This window comes from Perca flavescens, chromosome 24 (genome assembly GCF_004354835.1).
Source record: "Perca flavescens isolate YP-PL-M2 chromosome 24, PFLA_1.0, whole genome shotgun sequence".
Lineage (NCBI taxonomy): Eukaryota > Metazoa > Chordata > Actinopteri > Perciformes > Percidae > Perca > Perca flavescens.
In genome coordinates this window covers 3748734-3763969 of record NC_041354.1, presented here as the reverse complement: position 1 = coordinate 3763969, position 15236 = coordinate 3748734, and the positions used below count along the sequence as shown (strand labels likewise).

General features: G+C 39.2%; 1 protein-coding gene and 1 long non-coding RNA gene across 3 annotated transcripts in view; one reads left to right on the top strand and one right to left on the bottom strand.

Moving 5' to 3' along the window:
* Positions 1–15236, bottom strand: part of LOC114550978 (inactive dipeptidyl peptidase 10) — a 53627-nt gene that overhangs the window by 14393 nt on the left and 23998 nt on the right. For both annotated transcript variants that reach the window (XM_028572031.1, XM_028572032.1), the window contains exons 4-7: positions 6852–6946; positions 2828–2902; positions 849–901; positions 645–726 (exon numbers count right to left, since the gene is read on the bottom strand). In XM_028572031.1, the coding sequence (XP_028427832.1) occupies positions 645–726; positions 849–901; positions 2828–2902; positions 6852–6946 (305 nt within the window). The remainder of the gene's footprint in view (positions 1–644; positions 727–848; positions 902–2827; positions 2903–6851; positions 6947–15236) is intronic.
* LOC114551037 (uncharacterized) lies at positions 3216–4827 on the top strand. The gene is made up of 2 exons (XR_003691801.1): positions 3216–3294; positions 4569–4827. It is a non-coding gene; the product is annotated as an uncharacterized LOC114551037 (long non-coding RNA).

Here is a 15236-nt window from a genome sequence, read left to right as displayed (position 1 = left end):
TTAGGGGACCACTAAGGTCTATATAAAAGAGACTTCAGATACAGTATTAGGGGACCACTAAGGTTTATATAAAAGAGACTTCAGATACAGTATTAGGGGACCACTAAGGTCTATATAAAAGCATTTCAAAAAGCAGCACGTCATAGGACCTTTAAACAACTATAAAATAGAAATTCTCATTCTTCACTGAGGATGCAGTTTTCTAAGATTAAAAAGCTTCCCAGTATTAATGGATTAGAAGTATTGCCAATAGACTACAAATCAAAGAATATTATAAAAAAAATAATTAGCATGGGTGTTTTATTGGACATGGTCTTCATTTTCCAGAAGACTTCTTCCAAGTGAGCCTTTCTAGGAAATTATTATAAAAAGGACTGTGTCACCTATACTATATTGGCTCAACAGAAAAGTCCTCACTCATGAGTGTAAGAGGCATGCTGAGGCTAATGTAATGTAGAAAGTGGCACAGCTGGAAAACAGACAAACACAGCACGGCGAGGATGTTAACAGAGCCTATACGGTAAAAACTGAAAGAAGAAGAAATCCCTCCGGGGAGACGAGGCGGGATGAATTTATATAAAGACAGCGAGGAGAGAAAAAGTTGGAGAAGCAAAAGAAAGAATCCCATAAACAAACAGCCTTACCAGCTGTTGGCCTTGTCTTCCCCAAGCAGCGTGTTGGAGCACCGCGTTGTGAACCTCCGGAGGGTTTAGCTCCCATACCTCCCTGACACACACACACACACACACACACACACACACACACACACACACACACAATTAACAACCACCATCTGTTTCTGAATGTCACCGTGTGCATGCATCAGGTGAAGCCAAGAGCATGCTCACCTGGTGTAGATGTTGTAAACGATGTAAGACGCCGTGTATGAATATCTGTACATCTGCAACGACAGTTCACCTCATCACGTAACAAAGATGTCAGTCATATTTTAATATCTTAAGTGAAGAAAACAACGAGAAATATGAAACTCAAGACCTCCACATGAGGACACTAGAGCAGCTCATAACTCACAAAAGCAGGGAAATAACAAGACAACTACAACAGAAACTCATTTCTCTTTGCATCATTTATCAAAAAAAACATTCTTTTTAACTTTACAGTTATACATTTACAGTTATTTTGATTTAAAAAAGTAAAATATATACTAGGTCTAATTGCTGTTTATGTCTGCAGCGTCACGTAAAGTCTCAAGCTTCTCAAGTAAAGTCATGTCTGCAGATTTTAAGTGACTTATTACGACACATCTGTACTAAATTTCCATAAAGTCGGGGTACTTGCAAGAGACAGATTGGATTAAATTAAATTAGTCGAGATGCCCTGACCTTTAGTTCCGAGGCATGACCCGAGCTCCCAAAAAAAACAGCATCCTTCCCATAATACAACTTGATAAGTCGTGTCTTTTCCTGCCACGTACTTGTAAATGATGCCGTCTTCTTTCCCCAAGTTTGTAACGCAGGATTTCTATGATACATTTTTGTCATAGTACTTCAATGTTTCTCTTTGGATACAATTGAAAGAAGGTTTATTTCTCAAAATGATAAATACTCTACACCCCTTAACATCCAGTGTTCCTTTTTATTCCCAAAAGAAGCTTTGAGATTGAAAAGAATCCTCTTATTCCACTTTGTCGGACGGTATCGTATATATTCTGTATCAGCTTGTTCCAGCTCTGCATGAAAGCTACATGATGTTTACACTGAATAAATATTAAGACTCCATTACATCAAATGGAAAGATGTGTCATGTATCATTTATACAAATTTTTCCAAATAATTCAGACATAATTCTCCCATAATGGTGCATTAAATGAAACAAATTCAATCAAGAGCAACTAAAAATCTCAGTAAATTGTGTTACTCGTACCTCAAGGTGATTTCATGTTGCCCTGGTAACAAATAAAACTGTGGTGCAATCAGTTAAGCATTAATATGCAGAAGAGGAGTGAAGTGTGCAGAAAATTATGCAGAAGAAATCAATGTTTCTATCGAGGTGCACACTTGAATCTTTTTTTTTTTTTAAATATCAAAAACGCATTAGTCTCATTAAGTGACCCCGAAATCAATTTGATATTCCAGAATATAGGGCAGGACACGCAGACGTCTGGTCTCTGAACCGGAGTCTGGATGCATCTGTTTGCAAACAATTCTAAAAAAAAATCAATTCTAGAGTCTTGACTGGAGAGAAGAAAAAGCACACAGAGGACGTTAACACACAGAAAAACACACTAAATCCCCAGAAACATAAAGTGAAAATGCACAAAACTGCACGCACGCACACACGCACGCACACAAAGGCTAACAAAACAGAAACACAAATAAATTCACACCTGTTCGGTGCAGGTGGTGCAATTTGGTTTGTGCGTGTGAAGAATTCATGCTTCCCCAACTGTTGAGTGCTCGGTTCAGCCTCAGACTCTGAATTATCCGAATCATGCAAAGGCAAAAAGCTAATCTTTTCAATTCTAGTCAATTCCAATTTTAAGAAACAGAGAGCACCAAAGTGCTCTATAGAGAACAAAGGAGCATACATATGAATAAAATCAAGCAAACGTGAAGATACACACACTGAGCCTGTGTGTGAGCATGCAAATAAGTGAGTGACAGCTCCCTTGGGTATTGCACAGCAGTATGATGCAAATAACAAGCTGCTAGGAAATAAACAAAAAGCAAAAAGAACTGGTGATGTTAAGGATGATCCACAACTAATTGTGTGGTCACAAAAAAAACACCAACGCTGCTGTGATCTTTAATATTAAAATGTCCCGGTGATTTTTGATTTTAGGGATACATTTCAATTTGAAACTCACCTGTTTGACATCATAGGCGAAGAGCGCATACTTCAGATCTGCAGAGAGCGAGTACTTTACCACCTTGAAGGCCACCTACAACAAAAGAAATAATGAGCAGCACCATTTTTAGACTTAACACGTTTCTTTTTAGACTTTTCTGACCCGTTGAGGACATATATTGACAAAAGGAACTGCTAAAGTAAGTAAGTAAGTAAGTAAGTAGCAGACATTAACATCTTGTAGGCAAAGACATTATAATGCAATAAAGTAAATGACGATTACAATGAACAATTATGTGTAGTGGGGAAGGCTTCCCTTAGTGCAGGTACATGTGTAGTGGAGTTGAATGCAGCCTTGGCCTGACCCCTCCCATGGCCAACCCCCTAATCAGGGCTAGGCTACATAAGGCACCTGTGCCCCTTTGTCCTGTCTTTGCTTCCTGATCGGTCCCTGCTGTGTCTGTGGCTAGTGTTTGTTGCACCCAGGTATGTGCAGACACTTTTCATGTGTATTTCCAAGTCAAAGAGTTTGTGGTTATTCACCTTTTTGTTAAAAGTGCTGCCGGAAAACTCTGTTGCCCCTTCCTCCCTGGGAAGGTGATTTTGTTTCCCTAATGTCCTGTGTCAGTGGTGATGAGTAAGTTCAAGATTGTGTTCATACCATGCAAAAGTTGACTAAAAAGAGGAATACATTTTTTTGGAAATGGATCTTAATACCTTAATTACAAAATAAGGGAAAATCCAACCTTTTAAGGACACCATTTTTTTTTTGTGACTGAATAATGTATTGTAAGTAAATGTTCTTAAAATACAGGGGCCATAATTATACATACCCTGTTAAATTCCCATAGAGGAAGGCAGATTTTTATTTTTAAAGGCCAGTTATTTCATGGATCCATGTTACTATGCATCCTGATAGAGTTCCCTTGGCCTTTGGAATTAAAATAGCCCCCCATCATCCCATACCCTTCACCACATCTCATGATTGGCATGTTAGCTTTATGGCCTAATGGCTAACTGAGATAAGATCCATATCAATGCAAATCAAACAAGCTAACTGAAATAAAACCATGCCAATCGTGAGATATGGTGAAAGGTATACGATGATGGGGGGATATTTTAATTCCAAAGGCCAAGGGAACTTTATCAGGATGCATAGTACCATGGATCCATGAAATGACTGGCCTTTAAAAATAAAAATCTGCCTGCCTCTATGGGAATTTAACAGGGGGTATGCATAATTATGGCCCCTGTATTTTAAGGAAGAACATGTTTATTTACAATTCATTCACAAAGAAAATTGGTGTCCTTAAAAGGTCGGATTTTTCCTCATTTTTTTTAATTAAGGCATTAAGATCAATTTCCAAAAGATGATTTTTGTATTCCTTTTTAATGATTTAGCATTGGTATGAATACTTATTAGCAGCACTGTATATAGTAAGATTGAGCCTGGTTAATTGTATTCTCATTTTCAGGTTCCTCCTGACTACCTATTGCTGTTTTGCCTTTTGCTATTTTCTTAGTGTTTTGCCCTAATTTTTACTTAGTTTTGCCCATTTTAGTTTTGCCCTAATGAAGCGCAGTGCAAATTGTTTCAGGAAGCCTTCTAAACAACTTCAATCACCACTATCTCTCCCTAAACCTATTCAGCTGTTAAGAGGTGTTTACTTTTCAGTAAACCAACCAAAATTGGCCATGAAATTCATGAGCCAATCCCAGCATGACTTCCTGCTTTAAATGTCTTCTCTCCTTGCTATCAGCTGTCTTTTCAGGCAAACGTGGAACCCTCCCCTTCCACCTGCGGGCAGCCACGGCACCCTGGGTCCCTTTCTGGCAGACCGCTCCTTCGTTTGGTCTCTGGTTCCCTCGCCACCATCACCAGTGTCTAGGCTCAATCGGGGGGAATATGTCTGGCTTCTCTACCCCTTTAAAATATTTTAACGATGGTGTCTAATCCCCAAAGACTCTGTACTTATTCTGTACATGTACAATAAATCTTTGCATATCTGCAACAAAGTCTCTCCTGATTGAATTAATTTTGTCTCCTTTCCAATAGTTTCTCCCTTAATGTTTGGTTTAGTTCTGGTTTGCCCTTTGGTTACTTTTTTTTGTCTTTAGCTTGTGTCGATTTAGTTTAGGTTGGAGTTGCATTAATTGTACTGCCCCTTTCTTTCTGAGTATTCTTTGCTTATTTATGTAACTAACTGGGTTAATGTTTAGGTAATTTCTTTCAGAGCAGGGTGCCATCTTTGTTGGAGGCCAGGCAGCCGTGGTGAGGTTCCTTCACTGTTGCATGTGAGTAATTGCATGGGGATGTGATTATACACAGCAGTTTTGCTGTGAGGACTTGTGGTTTTTTTTCCTGAATTTCATCGCAATCCATCAATAGTTGACAACCATTCCCTGAAAAACTGTTAATCTGGCGCCAGAGGAAAAATCAACATGATGCTGAAGACTCAACCTATTGAAACTGTTGCAAATTGCATAAAGTAAACTGACTTGAATAATTTCTGAAAAGACTTAAGCAAACAAGGAGTGATTCTCCATGTGAGCTGATTAATACTTGACAGGTTGATTGTTCTTTTGTGTCTGCTTACATTGTTCATTCCAGCTTTCATCACCATGACAATGCAAAACACAAAGCAGGCAGAAACTAATCTCGCAACTAAAGGCCATAAAACCACGAGGGAGCCACGGCTGCTTTTGACATTTCTGGGAGGATGAGGTGGACTATGTTATGGTTATGACAGTTTCAGAAATGTTTTGCAGTGAGACTATTACTCAGACCAAAAACAATGCCTCATTAAAAAATTCTGTTAAAGTCATATGGTCGAAGATTTGTTTTTTTTGTACAATGCGGCTCATTAATTTAGCCATTTTCTGGTTGTGGATTTTACTGCTGATAGCAATGCAGTCAGTTTGCAAGTGACTTCCTAACTGAGGCTACCTCTGATTTTGTTTGCATAGTCTGACAAGCTTACCGCAGGGCCAAAATCCTCATCAAATCCCCTTATGCAACCATAACAATTCTGCTAAAGGAACAATGCCCAAACCCTTTGTTTATCAAACAATGATTCACAGGAGAGAATTAAAGTAATACAAAATAATGATGCAATTGGCAAACGTTTGCATTTGGCCAGTTTCAAAAACACTCCTGATTGGATTACAGCAAAATGTAAAGTATTCAAAGGATAATCCAATTACATACTGACATATTTGTTCACAACCAGGCGATTTAAATGTAGATGTGATCCTTTGACTGACTACGCAATGATTTGAGTGCACAAGCAGCTAAACACTAATCTTGAATCATATTTGAAAGTGAGTAGCGGTCTTCCTGTTGACTGTGCCGAGGTTAGTTGAGCAGATTTAGGGACCTTAAAGCCAGAGCTCTTGGTACATTCCTCAGCAGGATATTGAGTCTGCAGGAAAGTGAGGCGCTGCTGACATGTTTCCTGCAGCCTCTGGGGATCCAATCACACCGGACAGACTGGAAGATAGGTTTTTAAAGTGTTGAGGCCAGCAGCAATGTTAGGAGGCCTAGTCCCTTATGCATAGAACATGTCTTTTCTATAAAGCCCCTCCTAAAAAAAAAAATAATGCAGGATAGAAAATATATTTTGGGCTGTTTTCCTTAAAAGCATTGAATGTGTTTTTACAGTAATCTGAGTACTTTTTCATTTGTAACAACCCGAGGAATCTTCAGGGTTTTGAATGTACCTAGAATGCCAATAACCCTGCATAAAAAGTTGCAGAATATCTCAGTATTAATCAGTTTTTAGAGCATCAGATGGGTGCATACGGGGCTTGTGGTAGATTTTAGTAAATGTTTTACTTATTACTTATTTATATTGTGTTTTGTGTTATAATGTATGTTCAAGCCTGTGTGCATTCTATTTTATGCCCGACTGCAAGACAAACCTGTTAATGCATCAGCTAAAACTAATGCAAAATTGCTTACATTAAAGTAACTGCTCTGCCACAATAAATTCTATAGTAGTAAATAAAAAAAATTGATTTAAAAATTGGGGTCAAAAACGTACAAACGTGCTGTTGGTCAGAATGACTTCTGTCTCGTTGGAGGCGAAGTTAAACTTGATGACGTGACCGTCCCGGTTCCTGTACACCACCTCTGAATCTGAGAAAGCAAACACAGAAACGCAGGCGGCAGCTCAGAGAACAACCAAACTGACCTGTCAAATATAAAAGCAAAGGTCAACTTACTATATGTGTAAATAAAGAGTTCTGTACCAACATAAGAGGCTGTGAGATCTCTGTAGAGCTGCAGAGAGCTGAGCTGGCACAGGTGGAATTAATTCAGCTTGTTAAAGTTGCTTATGGATGACTTTTAGTTTGAAAGCCTTTTTAGGGAACGTACATAGGAATGAAAACTGAGGTTATGTCTAATATTTTCCTCACATGTAAAAAATATTTAAATTAACTGTTCCCAAGTAAAGTTGTGTTCATGTCATTTGGAAGGGAAATTGCAAATACCAGTTTCTGAGTGTAAATGTTTTTTTTTTTATATAAAGGTGACCAAAAAACCCAGATGGATCTGGGAGTAGCTTCCAAGGTGGGAAGTGAACTCCCGGGGACCTAGAGTACAAAAATAAAATCGTGGATAATACATAAACATTTTCTTTTAATTGATGGAGGACTTTCACACAGGTGTTTTCACAGATTTTGGCTGATTAGACTTCTGCTCTGGTTGAAGATAAGTGGAGTTATTTTGGGAATTATACGTTAGGATCTGGTCAGAGCATGTATATGACCTCAAAATGTCAGAAGGAATTGGATTATTTTGCAGAGATTAAGTACATTTGCACGTGGCTTTCATGTAAAGTTAATTGTTTTAACTTTGACACTTAAACCTGTGTCTCCTGACTCTCCTCTTGGCAGTGCTGAAGGAAGGTAGAGAACAATGTACATATATATATTATATACAAAATAATGTATTATCCTGCTCTGAATATGTCTGTACAACAATAGTCTCTTGGAAATATGTCAGGGTATTGTTTAGTTGGTTATCTGCCAGCCAAACAGGTCTAATGAGACAGAATAAGTGAAACACCTGTGTGGGGATAATTCATGGTGAACTTAAACAGTTAAACCAGGATAAATTACAAAATAGGATGTTTTACTGCAACAAGCGATAAACAATTGGCTAACTGTGCACCATATTAATGGAAATAAATCCATAACAGTTATTCCTTGTGTTTAAATGATTGAAACTGCCACTAACGCGCTGATTCCCGTGTCTAACGAGAAGAAGTAATGTGGAGTTAGATCCTGGTTTCCACAATATCTCCCAGTGGCCTCTAAGGACTTGATTGCCTCAATGTGTAAATTGAAAAGGACATCAATCAGCAGGATGGGTCAGACATATGATTATGTTATTCCCATGGGGAATTATTCTCTTTCTAAACAGGAAGCAGCTGCAGCTTGGACTAAAGGAGAAAAAGACTTCTCTTTTTTCTCCCCCCCCCCCCGCTCTCTGATTTCTGTTACACTGGGGATTCTGTCATCTCATTAGCCATCTGAACTCGGCCGCCTGTCCACTGGGAACATTTGTATTACACAGCCACACACCGCTACGCTACCGTTCGGTTCCAAGGTAACAGCGGTTTTCTGAGTGAACAGACTATCTCTCCACAGAGTTACATATTCCAAATGTTCGGGGGGATTGACCCTCTGGGGCAGTTGACGTGAATATCACTTTAAGAGACACCACTGCATGGCCCATGCCAGGGCAGAAAAGGCCCAGGTGTGCATGAGCTCACTGATTAACATTGATCGAGTGGCCTTGCGCTGGAGAGAGTCTCTTCACCAAGGTTACCTTGTAACCGAAAGCTCTCTATCGTATCGAGGCTATCTCTCCAGAGTTACATTTTCCATATGTACGGGGGACACTGTCAGACACCCCACGAGGAGACAAAGGAGAAACACACACACACACACACAGGCCTGGATTTGTCTTATAGGTCATAGCGACACCATCCACACCAAATGTTGCATTAATTCACCTCCTACACAACAACAAAGACAAATGCACACGCACACAAAAAGATTATAGTGCATCTCCTTTACTTCCAAGCTCGTTCTAGAAGTATGTAATGTTTGACTTTAAATTCTGGAGTCCACACTGTTTCAAATTGTGAAGGTCCTCATCAAACTGAACCAGAAGCAGCTGTGCCTCCTCTCTCATGAACTCCTGAAACTCATTTGGAGTGAATTTGTGCCTGATTACAGGGGAGGAAACCACTCACTGCTGCATGAGAACAGGTGGCTTTTCAGGCTGAATGTGCATTGATAAAAAAAGTGTTACTAAAAGTAAATATGAAGAAAAAAAATGATGGTGAGGTTCATGTGAAGGATGCCAGTTTAGAGGATTTCTTTTAAATGATACTGATCTTTAAAAAATGTCAAAACCTTTTGTCTTAAACCTACATTTGTTTGCCAGTGGCATCACTCCCAACACTGGAAAACTAATGCACATGGTTTTGAAATGAGTTGTTGCTTGTAATTTTTGGTTGTCCACATACTTTTGGCCACACAGTGTCTTTCTGGAATCCCCTGTATATCTGTTATAGTTATGGGATTGTAGAAAGGACTCTGGACTTGCTATTTTGCTTCTTATTTCCACATATTTTACATAACCTAATCATACAGAATGCATTATTCATGTTTTACTCATATGGGTCACTGCTAAATATGTAGCCTATTGCTTGTGCAAACCTCATTAGCAATCATATACATGACAAGCCAAGCAGCGTGAAGCACTCAACCAACCTCTGATTTGACACACACACACACACACACACACACACACACACACACACACACACACACACACACACACACACACACACACAACACACACACACACACACTGGACCTGGTTGATATATTCATCCACAGCTTAATCGGATATCAACAAGCTCTGCTTAACATTAGGAATACACGTAAATAATTCACTGCAATATATAGGAATGTCAAAATAGATATAAGCAATGAAACCATCTCTACTGAGAGATGATTATATGGTTCAAAAGTCAGTGTAATTATACTGATGATGCAAAAACTAAAACAAAAGAATCAAATCAGACAATGTTCAAACACATGCAGCGTCTCCACAGTTAGACATATGGTTCTGTTTTGTTGATTTCTGTCTTTATAGTAGACAAATAAAAGCTTGTATTCAAGCATATTGTATATTTCCATCACTTTTAATTTCATAAATTCAACAACATAATCATGCTAATTTTTCCTTTTGGCTCTTGGTGCATTAGTGAAGCTTTTTACCTTTGGACCTTTGTTGCCTCCTGTTTCTAGTCTTTGATCAATGTAGCTTTTTTACCAAATACACATCCTGTATAACTCATGGCACGAAAGTGAATTAACTGTCAAACTAAAAACAAAATCAGGTGTTCAAACACACGTCCTACATGCAGAAAACAATGAATATACTTTATAATAACATACTTTATACGGCCAATTCCCCCAGATCTGATCAATCTTTTTTAGTTGCATTCATCACTCATCTCTGCTGAATTTCACTCTGGAGGAACGTGCTGTGAGTGGTCAGGAAAAAGATTTGAGCGTTGATGTTTGATTGTTTAGCTCTGGTTTTCCTGAATTTTGGGAATATAATCCTCATGATATTCAGCCCTTGTTTAAACTCAAGGAGCTGCAATCTCGTGTCCTAATTTTGTCTCATATTATTTTGTCTTTTTGAAGTGTTCTGAGGTTCCCTGCCTCTCTTCTCTAAGTGTCTCTTGTGCTGTTAAATTAGGGGTGAGCAGCTATTGACGCCGGACTCGGATGTTAAAGGAGAGAAGAGGAAATGAGTTGGAGGTTGTCAAGAAAGCAATTTCCATTACAGACATGTTTGAATTACACCCACAACACCTTCAGGAGGCCCAGCACAGTAAATTCATCCCAGACATGCTCGTCTACTCGGGCTCTCGGCTCTCATCACACCCGCTCTACATTAGATTTACACCACCCAACATGTCAGCCGGTAATTTCCCAACTTCATCATCAATCTCAATGAAACAGCTAATAATGGGACAGCTGACCCTGTTGGGTTGAAAAACCCATTATTGTGGTACAAAACAAGTCACTTCTCACTCTCCCAGGTGATGTAATACAGACCTCAGCTAACAGCTACCGAACAATATACAGTCAATCCATCACATAACTAATGATTGAACTTCTGTCCAAAAACCTGATTTGCACACTAACAATATATTAAGTAAAAGTTGTGCTAGGATGTTTAGACGAACATTTCTTTGCTTGATTTCTTTGTTTATTAAATATGAAGCCAGCCGCTCTTTAGCTGCTAAATGCTCTGCTACGTCCGTCTGGAGTTTGGTGCTGAGCAGGTAGTGGACAGGGACGTTTTAGCTCTTTTCTTTGCTGAAAATAGCTGCCTGCTGTGGACCGAAAATTAGAGCTGCCAAGATTGATCAAGTAATGGATTAGTTGTGAATTGAAAAAAGTAAAAACGTCTCTGAAATGTAGATGTTTTCTAGTTCCTTCAGCTCCTCTGTGACAGTAAACCGAATATATATTTAAGTTGTGAACAAAACGATACATTTGAGGACGTCATTTTTCACCATTTTCTGCCATTTTATAGACCAAAGCGCTATTGATTAAAATAATCGACAGATTAATTGACTATGAAAGTAATCGTTAGATGCAGCCCTACCGAAAATTAAGCTATGAGAATGATGTACCAAAACAGTGATCTTAAAGATGCTAATAAAGATCCCTAAAACTGGGAAACTACAAAATCAGATGATAACCTGTGATCGGAAATCCCTTTAAAGTTCAAATGTATGTCCCTGCCTTTAGCGAGTAAAATAAGGTCCTCACTTGCACATTTGTGTGTGTGTGTGTGTGTGTGTGTGTGTGTGTGTGTGTGTGTGTGTGTGTGTGTGTGTGTGTGTGAGATAGATGCCGTCCCAACAGAAGCCCATAATGAGTAGCCACAGGCCACAGGACTAGTCATTAGTATTATCTCCCTGTGGAAGCGCAGGACGCAGCAGGCGGTGGGTCTCTGTTCCCTACCCAGAGCAGGAAAGCCTCTCTCACTTTCCCCCTCCACCTCTGTCCTTCTGTCAGTCCCTACAAGTCTCCAGAAAGGTGTTGTGGATATATTTAGTCACCCACGTCCCTGAATTTACCATATACCATAAAGATGTAATTGCGCTGTCATGTCAACAAACCGTCTTTCTGTTCAGCTCCTTCAGCTGTATAGCCACTATTTTTTCTCTCTTTCTTCCTTAAGCTATTTTTATTCTTCTCCCAGCTCGAATGCAAACACAATCTGTCACGCTGTCAAGATGCCAGTTAAACAAGACACACATTTCCGATTCTCCACATTTGGATTTAAATAGGGAAACGTGGAGGAATGATGCTCTCAGTCACAGATCAAGGCCTGTGCTGTAACACCTCCATCTTATGAAACACGTGAAGGAAACGTAATGAGGAGGTGTTGGCGATGTGGCCTGGAGGAAGACTGGGGAGGAGAAAGGTTAGTGAACTCAAGTGGAAGTAACATTTCTCCTGCTGTGAGGAAAAAAATGATTGGAGAGCTGTGAATTTACTGCTGCTGTTAACGTTAGATGACATCTATTTAACGTGCAGACAATCCTCCAAACCATACGATGATATAGGTCGTTTATTCCTCCCCTCTAATGATGCGTTTCATAAATTAGCGCCCCAGGCAGTGGCAGGAAATACAACCTACAGGAGCGGTTTCCATCCTCTTATCTAAACCACAACGGTCGCTGTTTTGTGGAAAGGTTCGCAGTTTGGTTACATTTAGGCACAAAAACTACTGAGTTGAGTTAAGAAAAAGATTGCGGTTTGGATTCAAATCATCTGTTACATTTTTCAAATTCCGGCTATGCATATGACAGACAGAACGTGACATTGTTCCGTTTGTTCTGTAACGTTAAAAAAAAACTCTGTGTAAACTTTTATTTTCAAACGGGACCCTAAGCCCGGCCTGCTGGGGGAAAGTCCTGTGTTTTGACCCATCCTCCACCCCGGTCTTATTGTTCGTCACCTTACTTCCTGCTCTGCTCCCCTAGTAATCACAGGAGGGAGCCGCCACTAGAAATGTTAATATGAGTCCTATTTGCTACTTGAACAAACAACTTATGGGAGCGTTTTCCAGGGGAGGAGAGTCTCAGAAAATCTTAAAAAAGGCAACCAAGGCTTAAGATATTTCCAAAAGAAATTTGCTGTTGCAAATTAGTTGTGTATAAGATGATAATTTCTAGGAGACATGGTTGCTAAACTTAAATTCATATACTTAGCCAGCTCGGTTTTCTAGCTGCTCTACTTGTAAGTACACATACAAGATGGTGTTTAGTAGTATAGTAATTAAATACAAATGCTTATTAAATACCAAAATATGTTTCCAAAAGGACTATTATTGTAAATGTACAAAGAAATATGGACATCTTCGGGGAGGGAAGTTTGAAGGATCACAAACGAGAAAAGGGATGCAGTTTATGGTGCATTATCTCCAGGTGCAGGTACAATAATACACAGGTTTATCTCAGTTCTGCTATTGTAATGCAGTATTCTAACTCCTCTGGCTTCCAGTGAAATGTAGGGCTGATTAAAAGCTTTTATTGAGAACTTTTTATGCACGCTGTGCGTTTGTATCTGCAGGAGCCGAACTGACTCAGGAATAATTTACCAGAAAAGATCAGATTATCCACCTCATTCTCATTAAACTCCCTGTTATAGATTTATCTGTACCGGCTGGCTTTTAATATTCTAATGGCTGGGATTTAATATTTCATTTAATCTAATTAAGGACTAAATGTGTATGTAGCGCTGATGCAAGACATACAGGATCTAGTTTAAAGTCTTTAACCTGTGGCCATTGCACACTGTTACCAATAAGCACTGTATTAGTATTATTATAATTATGTGTTATAATTCTTGCTTGAATATGGTTTATCACAGGGTGGGAGGATGTTTGACCCTGAGTCACTGCAGGCTGTTGTACTGTTGATTCAACATGACACTGTGAGGCCATCTGTGTTTGAATATGAAGGTCAGCAGGAGTCTATGTGTTTACACACTGTGTGCATGTGAAGTGATGAATAACAGAGAGATGTTTAAGAAATAGGGTGTCATGTTCACTTTATTCTCATTTAAATTGTTTGCATTTTTATTTTTTATGACATTTAATGTATCATTTGGGTGAGGAAATTCATTTGCGGAACATGACAAAGCAGGTCTTATTTCGGGCATCCCCCTTCCCTATGTTCCAGGCAAATTATCAGGCCTGGGAATCCCCAGTCGGAGCTGGTTAATGTTGCGTTTGGGGTCCCCTGCTGGAGCTGCTCCCCAGCGACCCCAGGATGGATGGATGGACATTTAATGTATCATTTGGGTGAGGAAATTCATTTGCGGAACATGACAAAGCAGGTCTTAAATATGAAATGATCTTTTTTGCAGGAATAAATGGTTGTAATATACACAGAGTTAATAATGCCCGCATGTAGTGAAACCTCAGGTGGAGAGATTCTCATATTCTATTAATGCACTTCCCACAGTGCTGTGCACTTTTTACCCAAAGAACTTGTTTTTCCTCCCCCGGATAGGAACATCATGTCTACCTGGGGTTTGATGAATTTTTATTAAACTCATATGCGCAGTGCCGTCTAGCACTAAAATGATGGAAACGGTTTTAAATGATCTTTATAGTTAGAGGGGAATTAAACTTTTAATTAAACTAAACTGATTCTAATACAACATTTAGATGACATTCTTTGAATTGTTTTTTCAATAAAGTCTAGAGCAAATAATGAACCTTGACAAGCAGCAGGTCTCATTAAGAAATGAGTGGAAAGATGTTAAAACCCCACTGATTTCAAACCAGTTCAGTCCAACCTGAAACTGTTCCATCCGATCTGAACACCTGACAAAAGAGCACATATTTTGTAGAGGATAAAAATACCAAACCATGTCTCACAGATGTCACCCCCGTTACTTCCTTCTCAAAGTCACACTGTTTTGTTCTCCTCTGTACCATCACCACTACTGTTCTGTCCTCACCTCCAGATTCTCCTCCTGAGCTACGTGACCTCCTTGTCTCTCCCCCCTCCTTTTTTTGTCTTCACTCTCCAAGTTTGCTTACAGCTGAATGCAAAATGTTCACAGCCGTTTTCTGGAGACAGCTGTTCAAATGGATTCTGGGAAGTGTAGTATATCCAGGGTGCCTTAATTTAAATCTCATAAAAGCTTTTAGCAGAGTCCCCATATATTGTATTATTGTTTTCAGGAAAGGTTGGGCTACTTAAAAGTGCTATCAGTTTGCATATTTGTCCTCAGTTTTGTTGTTGTTATCTTTGCAGTAGTCTACAGTATTTTGACAACGTTTCATTTCTGGGATTGTT